This window comes from Xenopus tropicalis, chromosome 7 (assembly GCF_000004195.4).
Source record: "Xenopus tropicalis strain Nigerian chromosome 7, UCB_Xtro_10.0, whole genome shotgun sequence".
NCBI lineage: Eukaryota > Metazoa > Chordata > Amphibia > Anura > Pipidae > Xenopus > Xenopus tropicalis.
Window position 1 is genome coordinate 67435752 of NC_030683.2, and position 16832 is coordinate 67452583.

The following is a 16832-nucleotide window of genomic DNA, read 5'->3' on the forward strand; positions in this document are numbered from 1 at the left end:
GGTTTCTAATTTCAGCTGGATAACAAAGCAATTCAGTGTATGCTTTGGTTTACTGACCATGTAGCAATATGTTCATTGTGAATAATCCCCACTGAATACCTTGCAGAGTTTTTAACTACAGATCAATATATTTCAGGAAGACATATCTCGAATTTGGATTTCGAGTGAGGGAATACCTTATACTCAACCAATGAATGTGCCTGTTTTCTTGAGCATTAAAATTCTACATACATTCCTCAAACTAGCTCACATCTTTTGGCATACATACCGACAGATGTGTTTCCCTTTGTTCTTTAGACATGATATACTCTTGATCCAGTAATAGATTTTACACTTTTCTGTTTGGGTTAAAGGGATTAATGTCTTTCCACATCTGAAGGAAGGTTAAGTAAAACTTGCATAATCATCTTGTTCTCTCCTTGTTAAAACTTAATCTGTAAGTGGCACCCGACTGTACAAGTAGGCACAATTGCAAAACCCTGTTTATTTGCCAAAAAGCCATAGATGTATACATTTCCCAATAACAGTTATCAAGGAAAGAGGAGGCAGGTTAAAAGGTAAGCAGGATTTTCAAACAGCATACAGTCATGGCCAAAATTGTTGGCATCCCAGAAATTTTTCCAGAAAATCAAGTATTTCACAGAAAAGTATTGCAGTAACACATGTTTTGCTATACACATGTTTATTCCCTTTGTGTGTATTAGAACAGAACAAAAAAGGGAGTAAAAAAAAAAGCAAATTGGACATAATGTCACACAAAACTCCAAAAATGGTCTGGACAAAATTATTGGCACCCTTATCTTAATATATGGTTGCACACCCTTTGGAAAAAATAACTGAAGTCAGTCGCTTCCTATCACCATCTTACACCTCTCACCGGGCATTTTAGACCTCTCTTCCTTTGCAAACTGTTCCAGGTCTCTCTTATTGGAAGGGCGCCTTTTCCCAACCGCAATTTTAAGATCTCTCCACAGATGTTCAATGGGATTTAGACCTGAACTCATTGCTGGCCACTTCAGAACTCTCCAGCGCTTTGCCGCCATCCATTTCTGGGTGCTTTTTGACGTTGTTGATGTTTGGGGTCATTGTCCTGCTGGAAGACCCAAGATCTCGGACGCAAACCCAGCTTTCTGACACTGGACTCAGATTTCATGATGCCTTGCACACATTCAAGGCACCCGGTGCCAGAGGCAGCAAAACAACCCCAAAATATCATTGAACCTCCACCATATTTCACTGTAGGTACTCTTTTCTTTTCTTTGTAGGCCTCATTCCGTTTTCGGTAAAATGATGTGCTTTACCAAAAAGCTTTATCTTCGTCTCATCTGTCCACAAGACGTTTTCCCAGAAGGATTGTGGCTTACTCAAGTACATTTTGGCAAACTGTAGTCTTGCTTTTTTATGTCTCTATGTCAGCAGTGGGGTCCTCCTGGGTCTCCTGCCATAGCGTTTCATTTCATTTAAATGTTGACGGATAGTTTGCGCTGACACTGATGCTCCCTGTGCCTGCTCCCTGTGACAGCTTGAATTTCTTTGGAACTTGTTTGGGGCTGCTTATCCACCATCCGGAATATCCTGCGTTGCAACCTTTCATCAATTTTTCTCTTCCGTCCACGCCCAGGAAGATTAACTACAGTGCCATGGGTTGCAAACTTCTTGATAATGTTGCGCTCTGTGGACAAAGGCAAATCTAGATCTCTGGAGATGGACTTGTAACCTTGAGATTGTTGATATTTTTCCACAATTTTGGTTCTCAGTCCTCAGACAGTTCTCTTCTCCTCTTTCTGTTGTCCATGCTTAGTGTGGCACACACAGACACACAATGCAAAAACCAAGTGAACTTCTTATTTTTTATCTGTGTTCAAGTGTGATTTTTATATTGCTCACACCCGTTACTTGCCCCAGGTGAGTTTAAAGGAGCATCACATGTTTGAAACAATCTTATTTATCCAACAATTTTGGCCATGATTGTATATGAAGAAAAAAAGATAAGTAGATCCATTCATTTTACAAAGGGTCCAAAAGTTGGCGCCAATATAAAGTAAAAAGAACAAAAAGCATACAATACAGGCTAATCACATTAAAGTGAAGAATACAAACACCCCCTTCCCACCTTTTATAGTTATAGGATAAAGAACAACTAAACCCTAAAAATGAATATGGCTAGAAATGTAATTTTATATACTAACCTTACTGCACCAGCCTAAAGGTTTATAACTTATGTGAATTTAAAAATATATTATTCCATCCAGTTCGACCACTGTTTTTGTTTTAATTCTGGGACTGTTGAGTTATTTAATCATATCTGATATAGTAAGATGCACCTCCAGTGCAGGGCATGTCCCACTGACATCTGTGCACTGACACTGGACCATCAGCGCTGCAGCAGAGCCCCTCGCACTTATGTCTGAGCTGCCGCAGATGTTAAGGACTGGGTGACTGTTAGGTCCCCAGTGTGTACACTTCTGATTCTGTCCCTTAAACCTTGCATGGATTTTAAACCTGTTTACCACTTCTGTGCCTTGCCCTGGCACTTGCTTGTTTATTCTTATCTGTTCTTCGTACCTTCCCGTACATTTAATAAAGTGTGTTCCTATTTACAAGTCCTGATAGTGCCCCAGTTCTGGCTTCTTTCTTGGTCCACAGTAAACTTCAAAGGGCCAGTGCTAGGTAGGTGTGGGGAGAAATATAAATATCCACCCCTTCTGCCCCTACCTCTGACACACAAGTTAGGAGGTGCTACATGCATGAAAAAACTGTCCTTACTGCCTACCCTAAGTTAGCTCTGCATGAAGCACCATATGTATTTGATCCAGCACTCCACACCACCCCAGGGGCCCCTTATCTCTGGTGTCCCACAAAGCATGAGGCATATCTACACAGAAGAAATCCAAAATGAGAGTCTACTGGGTACTCTTACATGGACCATTATGCATTTCACGACAGGGCTTAGTAACCAGTGCTACAGTTGTGCATCTTCAAACAGAATTTTTTCTGTAAAAATGTGGGTTTAGACAAAATTATTTAATGAATGAGAAACTGGTTTAGTAGTTTACTGAGAATATTTTTTAATCTGATACTAATAAAACCAACATAAAACTGACATTTAAAACACAAACACATGAAAAACACTGCAGCTGGAATGATAATGTGAAGTTCAGTCATGGCTATAGTGAAGAGCTTATCACTAAATTATGGAAATTGATTTGGAGTTCTGAGCACTACTAACATGCAGTGCTCTATAAAACGATGCAGGCACTGCTCCAGAGAGCTAACACTTTAGCATTATATAAGGAGGCACACAATTTTAAAGTGTGGACCATTTAATAAATATTTCTTTTTAGAGATGGTGGGGTTGGTTGCTTGTGATGTAAATAAAAATCAGAGTAAGTGGGAATATGGAAAAAGTGCTAATTTCTTTGTTATCTGAACCCACCCATTTCACATTAGCATATATATGTTTTAATTTGTATATTGGTGCATGGTACATAATTTAAAGTACTGTGCAATACACTGTAGGTAAAAACATTTTGAAATATCCATTTGATCACTCATCATTTTCAATGATTAAAAAAACAAGGCTGACTCAATACAATTCACAGAAAACTGGAGCCAAATTGTAACTGATTGTGGGATGCTGGTTTGTTGCTTTAACAAACATATTTTGAAAATGTACTACTAACATACCATGAATTTTATCATGGTATTTATGATGGCTATTATAGTGTAGCACATCTCAGGCATCTGCTGGGCAGTAGCTGTAACCATTTTACAGGCCATTTTACAGTAAACTGCAACAGTCAACAGGGCTTCTAAATTTTAGGGGATTTAAAAGTAAATTAAAAGGAAAGTATTTTTTGTTTGTTTTAAAATAAGCTATTAAAAATATATTATCTCACATTGTTTCCCCCAATATTCTACTTCCTTGACAACAGGCCTGCCTAACAAAATACTATTTTGATTTTGGTTCTCAAATATTAAATTTTACAGAATGATTTGGAATACTGTTAATGAAAACACACAGTATTTTGGTGAAGCCAATTTAAGTGAAATGTTATATAATATTTTTAAAGGAAATCAGGTCATTTATACTGTTGCTGCCCCAGAGTGGTCAGAACTGGCATATAGGGTGCTTTCCTAAAACATGTAAAACAGAAGCTAAGAGGGCATGTCTCATTTGTAAAGATGCTGATTTAAAATACTGTTATCTGCTGCTATCCCAATTGACCAACGTCTAAAATTGTGGGCTTTTAAGGCTGATAGCCTAATAAACTAATATGGCAATGAAAGCATAAAAATATCAACTAAAATGTGAATGGACAAATACTCCACTCCCTGTCCCCATTTGCTGAATGTAAAATAGCAGCCCAAAAGAGAGGATTTGCCTTGCTTGGTATATGAGGCTGGTCTCACCCCTTTGCCAGCAATAACCCACTGATAGTCTGTGCCAAGGTGTTAGCACTGGGTTGTGATAGTGGAATAGGAGAGGTCCAGTCAAATCTGATCAGTGAGACCTGGCAGTTTCAGGACAAAATGTCACTCCTGCTCTTGTTCAACTGCAGCAGCTCCGCTGTGTTGTGGTCTAGTCTCTGGATGACTTGTTCCCTCAAATCGCTGAGAGGCAATGGCTGCTTGGTGGGACATACTCTTTCTTACAATGTCACCTTTTCGCCATAACACAACCTCCTAAATATGACAAGAGTTAGAAATTGTCACTAACATGATTATGACCATCTTCTTTGTATCTCTGCATATGTATACAAAAATAAACAAAGCATATCTTCTTTTTTTTTTTTATTTTAACATGATTTAAATTTTACATAATGAATACCCATCTGTAAAAATTGCTAAAGGCAACTACTTTCTCCAGCAGCATACTGTATATAGTGGAGCCCAAATTACATGCCACATATTCCCAATAAAAGAAAACTAGCTATGCACCATTTATCACTAAATGTTATTTGAACAGACAGCATGATGTTCAGGAATAAAATAAATACAGTGTGTAGACTTAAATGTAGGATTACCACAAAGACTAACTTATCTTTATATGTATCGTATCACTGACATGTTAAATTTACGGTAGGTCTTTGAAGTCCTACTAACCTGCTGTTTGAAATAACGCCTTTCCTCCTCATCTATCAGCACCAAGTTGAGGTAATAGCGCACGCTGAACTTCTTATTGATGTCCCTCATAGTTGGGGTTAGTTCATAACCTGCTAAGAATAGTCGGATAGGAATAGATTCCCCTACAGATAAAAAAAATGAAGCTAAATTTCAGTAAACAACAGTAAGAATTTATTAAGCATATAAATTAATCTGGGTCACAGAAATGGACCATGGTTGAAGTCGATCCCGTTTATATCTTGTTTTTATATCTATTCACTGACCTCTCACTGGTGCACCATCCATGATCTCATACTTGGCAATTGTGTCATTTTCGTGGTAAACATTTGGTCCTGTTCCTGTAGTTTCTCGCTTAATTATATCTATTTCCATGTGCTTAATCTTGATTCGTACAAGGAGGAAATAAATTTTTCCCACAATGACATCTTTGAGGTGATATCTGAAAGAAATTTAGGGTGGTAATTTTGTTTCTATGAGTATTGCCATTGAACTGTGTTTACAAAATTCCACACTTTTAGCCTGCTATTATAAAGTATGCAAAAATTAAATCTGCTTTATAAAATTTTAACCCCCACTGTGTAAGGTTTATCAGAGACAGTAACAATAAATACCCTAACACACACACAATAGGTCAGATCAGTGGTTGGCTCATTTCTCCCTGTTGCATGATAAATTGTAGTGTAGTTGTTCCATTGATGGGTCATACACATGATCATAATATGTCAGCCATAACTTGAGCAAACCAGATTACAAGTATGTGCAGGATGATAGCCAGGTGATCCACAAGCAAAGGACTATAAAGATTCCCTCATACAGGTGAACCCACTCTGGTATAGAAGCACCCAATAGCTTGTACAAAACTTGACCAAAATATTCATTGATAGCTAATCAAGGCTTAAATTATAGCTCAGAGCCTCTTTATCTATCAGTTTTTGTATGTAATTATGTTTGATGTATCCTATACTATAACAAGACTGGAGTACCATAAAAATCGCTATTAATGCAAGCTCTGAACAGCTTTTCCATATGACACACTGCTTTGCACAACTGATCATTTTCAGCCAGGAGTAACCCTTGGATTAAGCAGACCATTAAATATTAGTGTCCTACTCATACCTACTTGGACTTGTTGTACTCAAACTCAATGTGAAGACAATCCTCAATGCCAACTTCCATCTTGATTGAAGAATTCAGCTCAGGGTAAGTGCTTAGGGTATGAACAACAATATCCATTTCCTTCACAACATCATTAAGACGACGACTGAGAGTAGCACGCAAGAAATATCTGAATAAAGAAGAGGTAACACAGAAATGGTTAGCTTCAACCTAAAGTATACCAATTCTATGGAATACTGCATATATATTTCAATAAAGTCATTTGTGCTAAATAAATAATAAAAGTTTAATTATTTGAAAGTACTGGCTTTTTCAATACTGTCACTTAAAGAAGTCTTTTTCTAAAAAACAATTCAATTCAACAAAGTGCAAGTGCTATAGTTTTATATTTTCAATTGGTGACTGAATAAATTAGATATAAAATATGCAGGTTTTTTTTAGAGTGCCAATTTTTTATAATCTCACTTAAAAAGGGGATTTATTACTAAGCGTTACATCCTTTTCTCTTAGTCCTATGGGAGACACAGGCACCATGGGGTTAAATCCCCTCCCATCAGGAGGCAGGACACTTTACAATTTTGGTTTCTCCCCCTCTATAACCCTCTGCCCACTCCCAGGCACCTCAGTTATGTAACAAAGACCGAGCAAACAGTGCTCTTAACAACAGTAAACTATAACACGGCTGAGTGAGAAGGTATGCATGACTCCCAAGTTTTCGGGGAGGGTGGCCTGTGTCCCCCATAGGAAAAAGGATGTAACGGTAAGTAATAAATCCCCTTTTCTCTTGCGTCCTGGGGGACACAGGCACCACGAGGACATACCAAAGCCGTCCCCAACTGGGAGGGAGGAAACAGAGCTATTAACATATTGCAGTCTAACTTTTTTTTTTTGTAACTTAAATTTTTTATTGTTTTTTTATACATGGTAATTGTAACAGGCATATAGAAAGTCAGTAATAGGCATATTACAGTGTGGTCCAATGAATAAAGTGGGTTACCCTTGTCTCCAAGTACATAACATATCTGTTTATTGACATTTCTCATTAAACGAATCGTCCAATTTATCTTAGATTGGTGGTAACACTTAAAAGAAACATCTGTGATTGCCTGTCCTAGTAACAGAAACAGATAGGTGGGGGGGAGGAAAAAAAAAAAAAAACCAAAAGAAAGACAAGTAGGGTGATTTGGGTCCCTTGGGGAGGAAGAGAGAAATTAGTCGTGGTTGTGGATCAGGTGGGGGTATTAGTCTGGTCCCGGGTGTAACCTGTTCTATATCCTTATATTGGTTATGTAGTGGTCCCATCTAGACCAGACCTTTTCCCATTGTTTGTATCGGTCGCGGATGTTGGCCGTCATGTGCTCCATTTCCCTCATGTCTCTCACCCTTGAGAGGATATCTCCAAGTCTGGGGGATAAGGGGTTCTTCCACTGTCTAGTGATCGCAAGTCTGGTAGCTGTTAGAATAAAATTTGTCAACCTTTGTTCTGCAGCTGTATTATCTAATATTGGTCTACCCACCAATACTGTATAGATATCTAGTTGAATATTTTTAAGCATAATGCAAGATAATAAGCCCCCTATTTCTTTCCACAGCGCAGATATTGTGGGGCATTGCCACATAATATGTTGGAGTGTCCCCCGTTCCCCACAGTTTCTCCAGCATAATGGGGAGGTACCTGGGAATATATGACTGAGCTTTTCGGGTGTATCATACCAGAAGAACATGGTTTTATATATGTTTTCTTTTTTGCAGTCTAACTTTGAACTACAGACTGCAGAACTTTGCGCCCGAAGGCTGCCTCAGCCGAGGCAAAGGTATCAAAGCAATAGAATTTTGCAAGGTGTGCACAGAAGACCAGGTTGCCGCTTTGCAGAGCTGTTCCGCAGAGGCCAGGTTCCTGCATGCCCAGGACGCCTTGAGTGCTCTAGTGGAATGGGCTTTTATCCCAAAGGGGGGTGTTTTTCCCAGGGATATGTACGCCTGGCCAACAGATTCCCTGATCCAGTGAGCAATTGTGGCCTTAGAAGCTGAACAACCCTTACGGCTGCCTGACGGAATCACAAGAGAGTTCTGACCTTGCGGAAGTGTGCCGTTCTGTCTACATAGACTCTCGTTGATCTAACTACGTCTAATTTGTGTAGTATGGCTTCCTTGGGATTTTTGGGCGAGCTACAAAAGGATGGGAGCACTATCTCTTCATTCAGGTGAAAGGGTGACACAACTTTCAGAAGGAAGGAGGGAACCGTACGCTTTTTCCTCCTGGAACATCAGGTGAGGAGAGTCGCACGACAGCGCGCTTAGTTCCGAAACACGTCTTGCTGAAGAAATGGCCGTCAGGAAGACTACCTTCCAGGTAAGTCAATGGTTTGGATAGGTTCAAAGGGAGCCTCCCAACAGTGCCGACAAGACAAAATTGAGGTCCCAGGGTGGCACCGGGGGCCTCCAGGCCAGTGACACGTGAGCTACACCCTGTAAGAATGTTCTTACGTCTTCTAGCCTTGCAAGTTACTTCTGTAGTAGAATGGATAAGGCCGATACCTGAACTTTTAGGGACCCTAGGCTCTCAAGCCTTTCCTGAAGTAATTGGAAATTCAGAGGGACTCTGACTGCACTCTGATAAGATACTTGCTTTTCAGAGCACCATAGAATGAACACTTTCCAGATTCTATGGTATGCCTTGGAGGATACCGCCTTCCTAGCCTTGATCATGGTCTGAGCCACTACTGCTGAAAACCCCTTTTGGGTCAGAATAGCGGTCTCAAGTGCCACACCATCAAATGGAACATTTGAGGACTGTGGTGGAAAATTTGGCGAAGTAGGTCTGCCCGAATGGGAAGTGTTATGGGCGGATCGATTGAGAGATTCACCAGGTCTGTGAACCACGAACTCCATGGCCAATTTGGAGCGATTTAGATCCTCTTGTGCCTGATGTAGCGAAGGCGCCATGATTAGAAGATCGTCCAAGTATGGAGTGATATACACCCCACAGACTCTGAGAAAGGCTGCCATGGGGGCCATGATCTTCGTAAAGATGCGCGGGGCCGATGATAGGCCAAAAGGGAGGGCCACAACCTGGGAGTGGTGGTCGTGGTAGGCGAACCGCAAGAATTTTTGGTGAAAAGGATGGATTGGGACATGAAGGTATGCATCCTTCATGTCCAGGGATGTCAGGAACTCCTGGGGTTCTAATGCCCGCATTACTGATCTCAGTGATTCCATTTTGAATCGTCAGTAGTAGACCAACTTGTTGAGAAGTTTTAGGTCCAGAATTGGACGGTATGAGCTGTAATTCTTGGGAACCACAAAGAGGTTTGAGTAGAACCCTTGGAACCTTTGCAATGAAGGAACTGGAATGATTACTCCGGCCTGGACCAGATCCTTTACAATGACTAGGAAGGCTGCTTGTTTTTGGTGGGAACCCGAGACATGAAGAACCTCTGCGGGGGTGTTCTGTGGAATTCTATTTTGTAACCGGAAGAGACTGTGTCTGTGACCCAGGAGTCCTCTATGAGTTCGGCCCAGGTGGTGGCGAAGTGTCTTAGACGTCCCCCGACCTGACAGTCTGGCCGAGTGGTGGGCAGCCAGTCATGCTGAGGAGTTCTTCTCATTGGAGGTCTTTGTGAATGTCTTGCGAGACTGCCAGGCTGTTCTGCCTCTGGAGGTGGGTCCACCTGGAGGAAGAGGAGGATCTGGATGGGGAATATCCTTTTGAGAAGCGTGATCCTTGGCCACGAAAAAAACGCTGTCTCTTAGAAGATGTGGTAGTGGGTCTGCCCTTGGGCTTTTGTTGGGGCAAGAGTGTACTTTTGCCCCTCGTGGCTTGCCAGATAATTATTTCTAGTTCCTCACCGAAAGGGGATGTGCCGACCGAAGGTGCGAAGGAGGGAGGTCACGTGAACCGAGAGCACTTCCCGGAAGTACTTGACCTTTCCGCCGGAAGTCTCGAGTGTGCGGAAGGTTCGCTGTGGACCTACCCGCCAATCTCTCTCTCTTTTTCTCACGCGGCGTGCCATAACTAGCGCACCGTGTGAGATGGCAGGGACGGGGTTGACGGAGGTTACCGTTGACCGTCCGCTGTGTAGAGGGAGGGGGGGTCTCCCGTGTGGTGAGGAGGGAGCCTGTAGTCCCTTGTCCCATCCCGCCGCTTTCAGGTCTGTGCGGTGGGTTGGAGGAGGCTAGAGGGGACCTCACGCTCCGACTGTACACACCAGGCTTGTGCCTTGGGCCCCAACTTGGAGGGGGGGGGCCGTCTGGCACCGCTGCCTATTCTAGGCACTAGGCTCACTGAGCCATCCAGCATAGGGGGCTGACACAACGAGCGCAGCTTAAGCTGTCTCAGGTACCACCCCGGGTGTTAGGGCTAAGCCCCCAACCAAAGTACTTTTCTCATTTGTCTCCTAGAGACTCTTTTGTCCAACCTCCTGTTTGCGAGGACACTAAAAGAACTGAGGTGCCTGGGAGTGGGAAGAGTGTTATAGAGGGGGAGAAACTAAAATTGTAAAGTGTCCTGCCTCCTGATGGGAGGGGATTTAACCCCATGATGCCTGTGTCCCCCAGGACTCAAGAGAAAAGACCTTTAGAAATCATCCAATCAAATGCATGTGCTAGTCCTTCGAAACCATTATTTAGAAAAGTGCTAGTGCCGCAAATTCAAATATCACCATATATGTGTGGTTTTCTTCTTAAAAAAATCAAATATAATAAAAACTATTGAATCAATGAATTAACAAACAGCCAAATAATTGATCGATAATTCACCTTAGGTATTATAGAGAGAAAAGGAAGATTCAAGAGGTGTGGAGATTTATTTGTATTTAACTAGCTCAGTTTTTGCAGACTGATTAAAGGGATACCACAAAGCAAAGATAAGGCAGATACCAAGTGGCTGCGGTCTCAAAATTTACTTTGCCTGATACTTATTAGAGAACTAAATTATCCTATGAAACCGCAAACCTCAAGGATCTTGGAGGACCAAATGGTAAGCCAGTCAAATACAAAATTAAAATATGTATTCATTTGTAGCAAAGAAAACAGGCTGCGCTACTAAACCTTAGCTATTATGTTAGAATCCAGATTTTGAAGAAAAACCAAGCTTGTGAGTACTGGGAAGGAGAGAATTCTAAACAATCCAGGACACTTTGAATTTTGTAGAAATTATGTTAAAGAATGTATGTGTAGCTGAGCTTTGTCTTTATTATAATTTATAACTGATATTATAAATGATATCTTTTAAAATTAAATATAAATATATAATCTATAAAATTTCAATTTTTTTTTATTTGCCTCTAAAAATGTACTAAAAACTTTAGGTGCAGATGGGCACAAAATGGTCACAACAGTTATCATACCTTAATTTAACATTCTGCCCAGTATATGATTCATAGGGCTTTTCCACATGGGTAAATTCAAAGTCAAAGCTCTGAGACTGAGAAATCTCTCCAGGTCGCGCCAAATCCTTCACTAAAGATACAAACTCATGGTGATTTCCACGATCATAATACAACTCTGAAAAAGAAATCAATGGCATGATTAGATGGGTCAAGAAACTTTCAAAAAAAGTTTTCAAACATGTAACTCTAAGGCAGACTTTATAAATGAGAGAAAGCACATCCAGAAGGGTAATTAGAAGATCAATCTTGGGTAAATGCTGTGCTGGTAACACACAGGGTGGCTAACAACAATTTTTCGTATACAGGTATAGGGTCCCTTATTCGGAAATCCATTATCCAGAAAGTTCCGAATTACAGAAAGGCTATCTTCCACAGACTCCATTATAAGCAAATAATTCAAATTTTTAATTTTTCTCTGTAATAATAAAACAGTACCTTGTACTTGATCCCAACTAAGATATAATTAATCCTTATTTGAGGCAAAACAATCCTACTGGGTTTATTCAATATTTAAATGATTTTTAGCAGACTTATGGTATGGAGATCTAAATTACGGAAAGATCCCTTATCCGGAAAACCCCAGGTCCCAAGCATTCTGGATAACTGGTCCCATACCTGTTTATCTGTAACCAGTTCACAAGCTGAGTGGGACTTGATCCCAGGTTCATATGCAAAAAGTGGTGCTTAATCCTGAATTTGCTGAAAACCTCTATTATATGAAGATTCTCAACAAGCCTATATAATTTAAAGAGCAATACTTGGACCAGCAATCCAATTTTTCCAAAAAAACTAATACAGGCATGAGATTATCCAGAAAGTTCTGAATTTTTAGAAGCCCATCACCCATTTTAATCAAATAATTGTTTAAAATGCTTTCCTTTTTTCTGTAATAATAAAACAATACCGTGTACTTGATCCCAATTAAGATATAATTAATTCTTATTGGAGGCCAAACAATCCTATTGGGTTTATTTAATGTTTAAATGATTTTCTAACAGACTTATTATAGACCCATTATACGGAAAACTTCAGGACCCCAGCATTCTGGATAACAGGTCCCATAACTGTACATGAAAAAGTCAAGTAAAGATATTAAAGAGCATTTATAAATTCATTATTTACTGGAGTAACATTCAAGTAATAAATATTATCTTCAATATCTTCATTTATAGTTAAACCATTCCTTTTTTTTTAAAAAAAAAAAAAAAAAAAAAAAGGGGGACATTTTCCTTATTATTTATAAAATGTTTACCAAAATCAAGCAAGAAATTTAGACTTGACACTGTACTCAACTAGAATGTAGACATACCTTATACAAGAAAGCCTAATGTTTATCTGAAATTAGAGTGTGGAGATCTGTACTGGTGTCTCCCTCATTTAGTCACTTTTAGTTTACATATATTTGGCATTTGCAAAATTTTGCACCATGTTTCATAAGGCAACCTATTAAGAAATCCCAAGATAATATTATACCGTATAAAGAAAATATACAGTATAAAGAAAAGTTTGCCCAAGAGCAGGAACTACTAGCAACCAATCAGAAGTTAGAATTTACTGGTCACCTGTTTAAAAGCAAACATTTTATTGGTTGCTATGGGTTACTGCTACTGGGCAAATGTAGTGACTTTTATTACATATGGGGGTTTATCTTTTCAGCTCTGATGTTTGCTTAAGGAGAATGGTGAAGTTGGCACATGGAAGGGTATAGGTAAAAAAACAGAAGAAAATTAAGTATAAGCAAAGGAAAGTGCAACTATTTAATTTACATGGACAATGCATAATGTCCAGGGTAGTAAATTCTGCTAAGTTTATATCTATACATTAAATGCACAGTATAATTAATATATTATTCTAAATAAATAAACTTGTATTCAAATGCAAACATATGCATGGCTACCGTTTCCATATTCATTATAGCACTTTCAAATATACATGTATTTTGGTTCTAGAACTCTGGGGGAACAATCCAAAAAAGTAAGCTTTATCAGAAAGGTCTATGTAAATACATCCATAAGCACTCACAGAAAAGATGCACAGAGTCCTCTATCAAAAGAAACACAGAATTTCTTGTCTCCTTTTTTGTAAACATGGTCTTTGGTATCTGACTTCCTCTCTCCTTCATTCTTGGGGCCAGAGTCTGCACAGCTCTCTCCTCTCTCAATTCTGCTCCCTCCCTCCCATAAGAATTTGCTAGAGCTGCACGCAGCTGCAATTTGAAATATCAGATGCTCGAACATATGTTTTGCAACATTCACAAATACAAGTTGAAAAAAAAAATCAAACAACTTAAAAGTGGTTCAAAATAAGAATAATGTGTGAGTTTGGGATCTATTATCCTGAAATATCAAAAGACCAATAATGTTGGTTCCTACACTGTATACTATAAATAAGCTATTCTCATGCATTACTTATTCCATTCTTTGAATTTGTGATATCTAATCCATATCTAATCCATACTTTCGAACTACAAAACAAGTGCATTTGGTTAATTTTTGTTGGAGTCATTCACATTTGAAGTTTCCTTTTTCTGTATACAGAACAACATGTTCTTGGCAACTTTTCAATTCATGTGGTACAGTTTTTTAATTGTTTGCCGTCTTCTGCCTTTTTTCAGCTTCTGCCTTTTTTAAATCTGTGATCCCCAACCAGTGACTCGTGAGCAACAGGTTGCTCAACAGCCTTTTGGATGTTGCTCCCAGTGTCCCCAAAGCAGATGCTTATTTTTGAATTTCTTGGAAGTTTTGGTTGAATAATTTCAAATTATCTCAGAATCTCATTCTACATCATATTAAAAATGGAATATGAAGGTGAACTACACTTTTTTTCTTAGCAATTGTGCCCCAGTAGATAAAAAGACCCCATCCCTTATCAGAAAATTCAGGTCCCAAGAACTTAACATAAAGGATCCCATACCACTATCAATGTAAAGTTTTTACACTTCTGGGTTCTACTCTTTAAACTGACTGGTGACACCTCTCACCTGCCCAATGTTGGCTACCATTATTAGTAACTGACTATGAGTATTTCACCCATCAGAATGAGCACAGTGACTCTGACACACATTTATGGGTAAGCACTTTTTGGTGAAAATATGCTTTATAATTAAACACTAATGGTTAGTTAACAGGGTTTAGACACTGTAAAATGATCAGTTAAAACATTCTGCTGTTTTAAAGCACAAGATAACGGTAGCTTACAAAATACTAACATTTTCTACATATCACAAAAATACATCTCAGTGTCTATTTCTTCTTAAAAAACCAATATTAAAAACTGCCTGTAGCTTTAGCCCATGAATGAAGCTTCAGCCCATGTCATAAGATGTACAGCAGTTTATAAGACAAATATGCCCACCCCAAGTCTGCCCTCCATACCTGTCAATTCTATTCCTAGACTTGTCTTTCACGACCCATTTATTTCAGGGCCAGAGGAAAGACTTAACAATCTGTGTTTCTGGAGGTAGCCATTGAAGCTCTGTCCTTTCACAACAGGCCTATGACATTGGTTAAGCAGAGTTTAACCAAACTCTCAAGACCCCACCCCGAAGAGGACCCTGACCAGATTTTTGGCCAAGGCTGTTTTACTGTAAATAAATATTTATTTGCTGCCCTTGATATATAGCAAATTTACATTTAGTACAGTGTTTTATGTGCTTGGCCATATTTTGAGCCAGGAATGGCTTAAAGGGGACCTGTCACCCTAAGAAATAATTCCAAATTGTTTTCTATTGTGTTTGTCAAGTAAAATAAACTTCACTTACACGATAAAAATTATTTTAATCTTATTTTCTTTAGCCTTGGAATTCACAATTGCAGCAAGAAGACAGTCACCATTTTATGGACACTGTTATTAAGGCAAGCTTTGTATCTTGCCAAAATCTTGTTTCTGTGCCAGTATGGGGGGACCTGATGCTCATGCCTATGCACTGGTAACAAAATTAGATGGTGAGGAGGGAGGGGGAATGTGAGGAGTGCAGCAACATCTAACAAGTTCTGAATTCAAAGTGAAAGTAACTGTCTCCCTGCCTCTTTGCCTTAGGCATAGAGGCATGTCAGGCAATATATAATTGACAGCTGGGATTTTTAAAGGGTATGGATGTGTTAATTAAAAAAATAAGTTTGGGTTGAATTTGAAAAGGACTTATTATACAGCTTTTTATGCCTGGGTGACAGGTCCACTTTAAGCCCAAAAAACTTGGTTGAACTTATAACAAAAAAAAAAATTATAATTTATGGCCTTAGTTCTCCTGTAAAATAATAAATTGAGAATGAGAATGGTGGTAATGGACAAGAGTGGGCATTTTAGCCCAACCTAAAATGGGCAAAGCCCAATATATAATACACATATATACCCATTTGACTTGAAAATGTTGCATTTTATTAAGGATATTTCATTTTTTGCAGCTATGACTAAAAGCTGCAGAAGAATAGGAAAGACTGCATGTATTTGCTTTTAGTTTATGTAGATAATATACAGTGCATACTCTCTACATGTAACAAACATGCATTATTGCATATCAGAAAGTGAGAACCAGCAGATAACTTCCCCATGTGTGCCCCCCCCCCCTGTACAGTATTCCAATGCCAAAGTTGCCCTTGTAGTTCACCTCAATAGATGGTTATTAACCCTCTAGGAATAGATACCATACCCCAAGTCCCTGCCTATACCATTCCCGTCAGCTATTACCACAGATCATTGCCCTCAGCTCACCGATTTGCCCTATGAACTCTATTTTCAGCCCCTGGTGCTCCAGCCTTTTGCCCGGGTTTCGAAGATTGACGGTGACTCGGCCGGACACTGTTTCCCCATCATAAAACAGAAAGTACTTCTCTTTCTTGCCATCCTCAGTCTTATGCTCCACCCGGCGGCGGCTCTCCCCATCTGTCAGAGCAATGTCCAGCTCCGCGGCCGGCCCAAAGCCAAAGAAGCTCATTGCGGAGGCTCAGGCAGAGAAGAGACGCAGCGAACTCTTCGTAGCCGCTACGGCAGAGCGAGGAACACAAGCAGAGATCTCGGGAAGATAATGCCTGGATAATCTTAGCTAATAATTCTGTAGCTCCCGGCCTTTGCTACCTGGTACCCACGTAGAATACACAGTCGCAGAAAGCAGCTGAGGAAACAAGCAAACATTATACGCAAGCGCAAAATGTAATATTTGCCAGTATCCAACATGGCTCTGCCAAGGCATAGCACCGTAAC

The 16832-nt window shown here is 39.7% G+C and overlaps 1 protein-coding gene across 1 annotated transcript; it reads right to left on the reverse strand.

The window, feature by feature from the left end:
• Window positions 1–3043: 3043 nt before the first annotated feature.
• Window positions 3044–16708, reverse strand: vps26b (VPS26 retromer complex component B). The gene is given in 6 exon segments (NM_001016540.2): window positions 3044–4686; window positions 5107–5249; window positions 5391–5566; window positions 6248–6412; window positions 11592–11748; window positions 16344–16708. Coding segments are annotated over 6 exon segments (1014 nt in total). The 5' UTR covers window positions 16567–16708; the 3' UTR covers window positions 3044–4536.
• Between the last annotated feature and the right edge of the window lie 124 nt (window positions 16709–16832).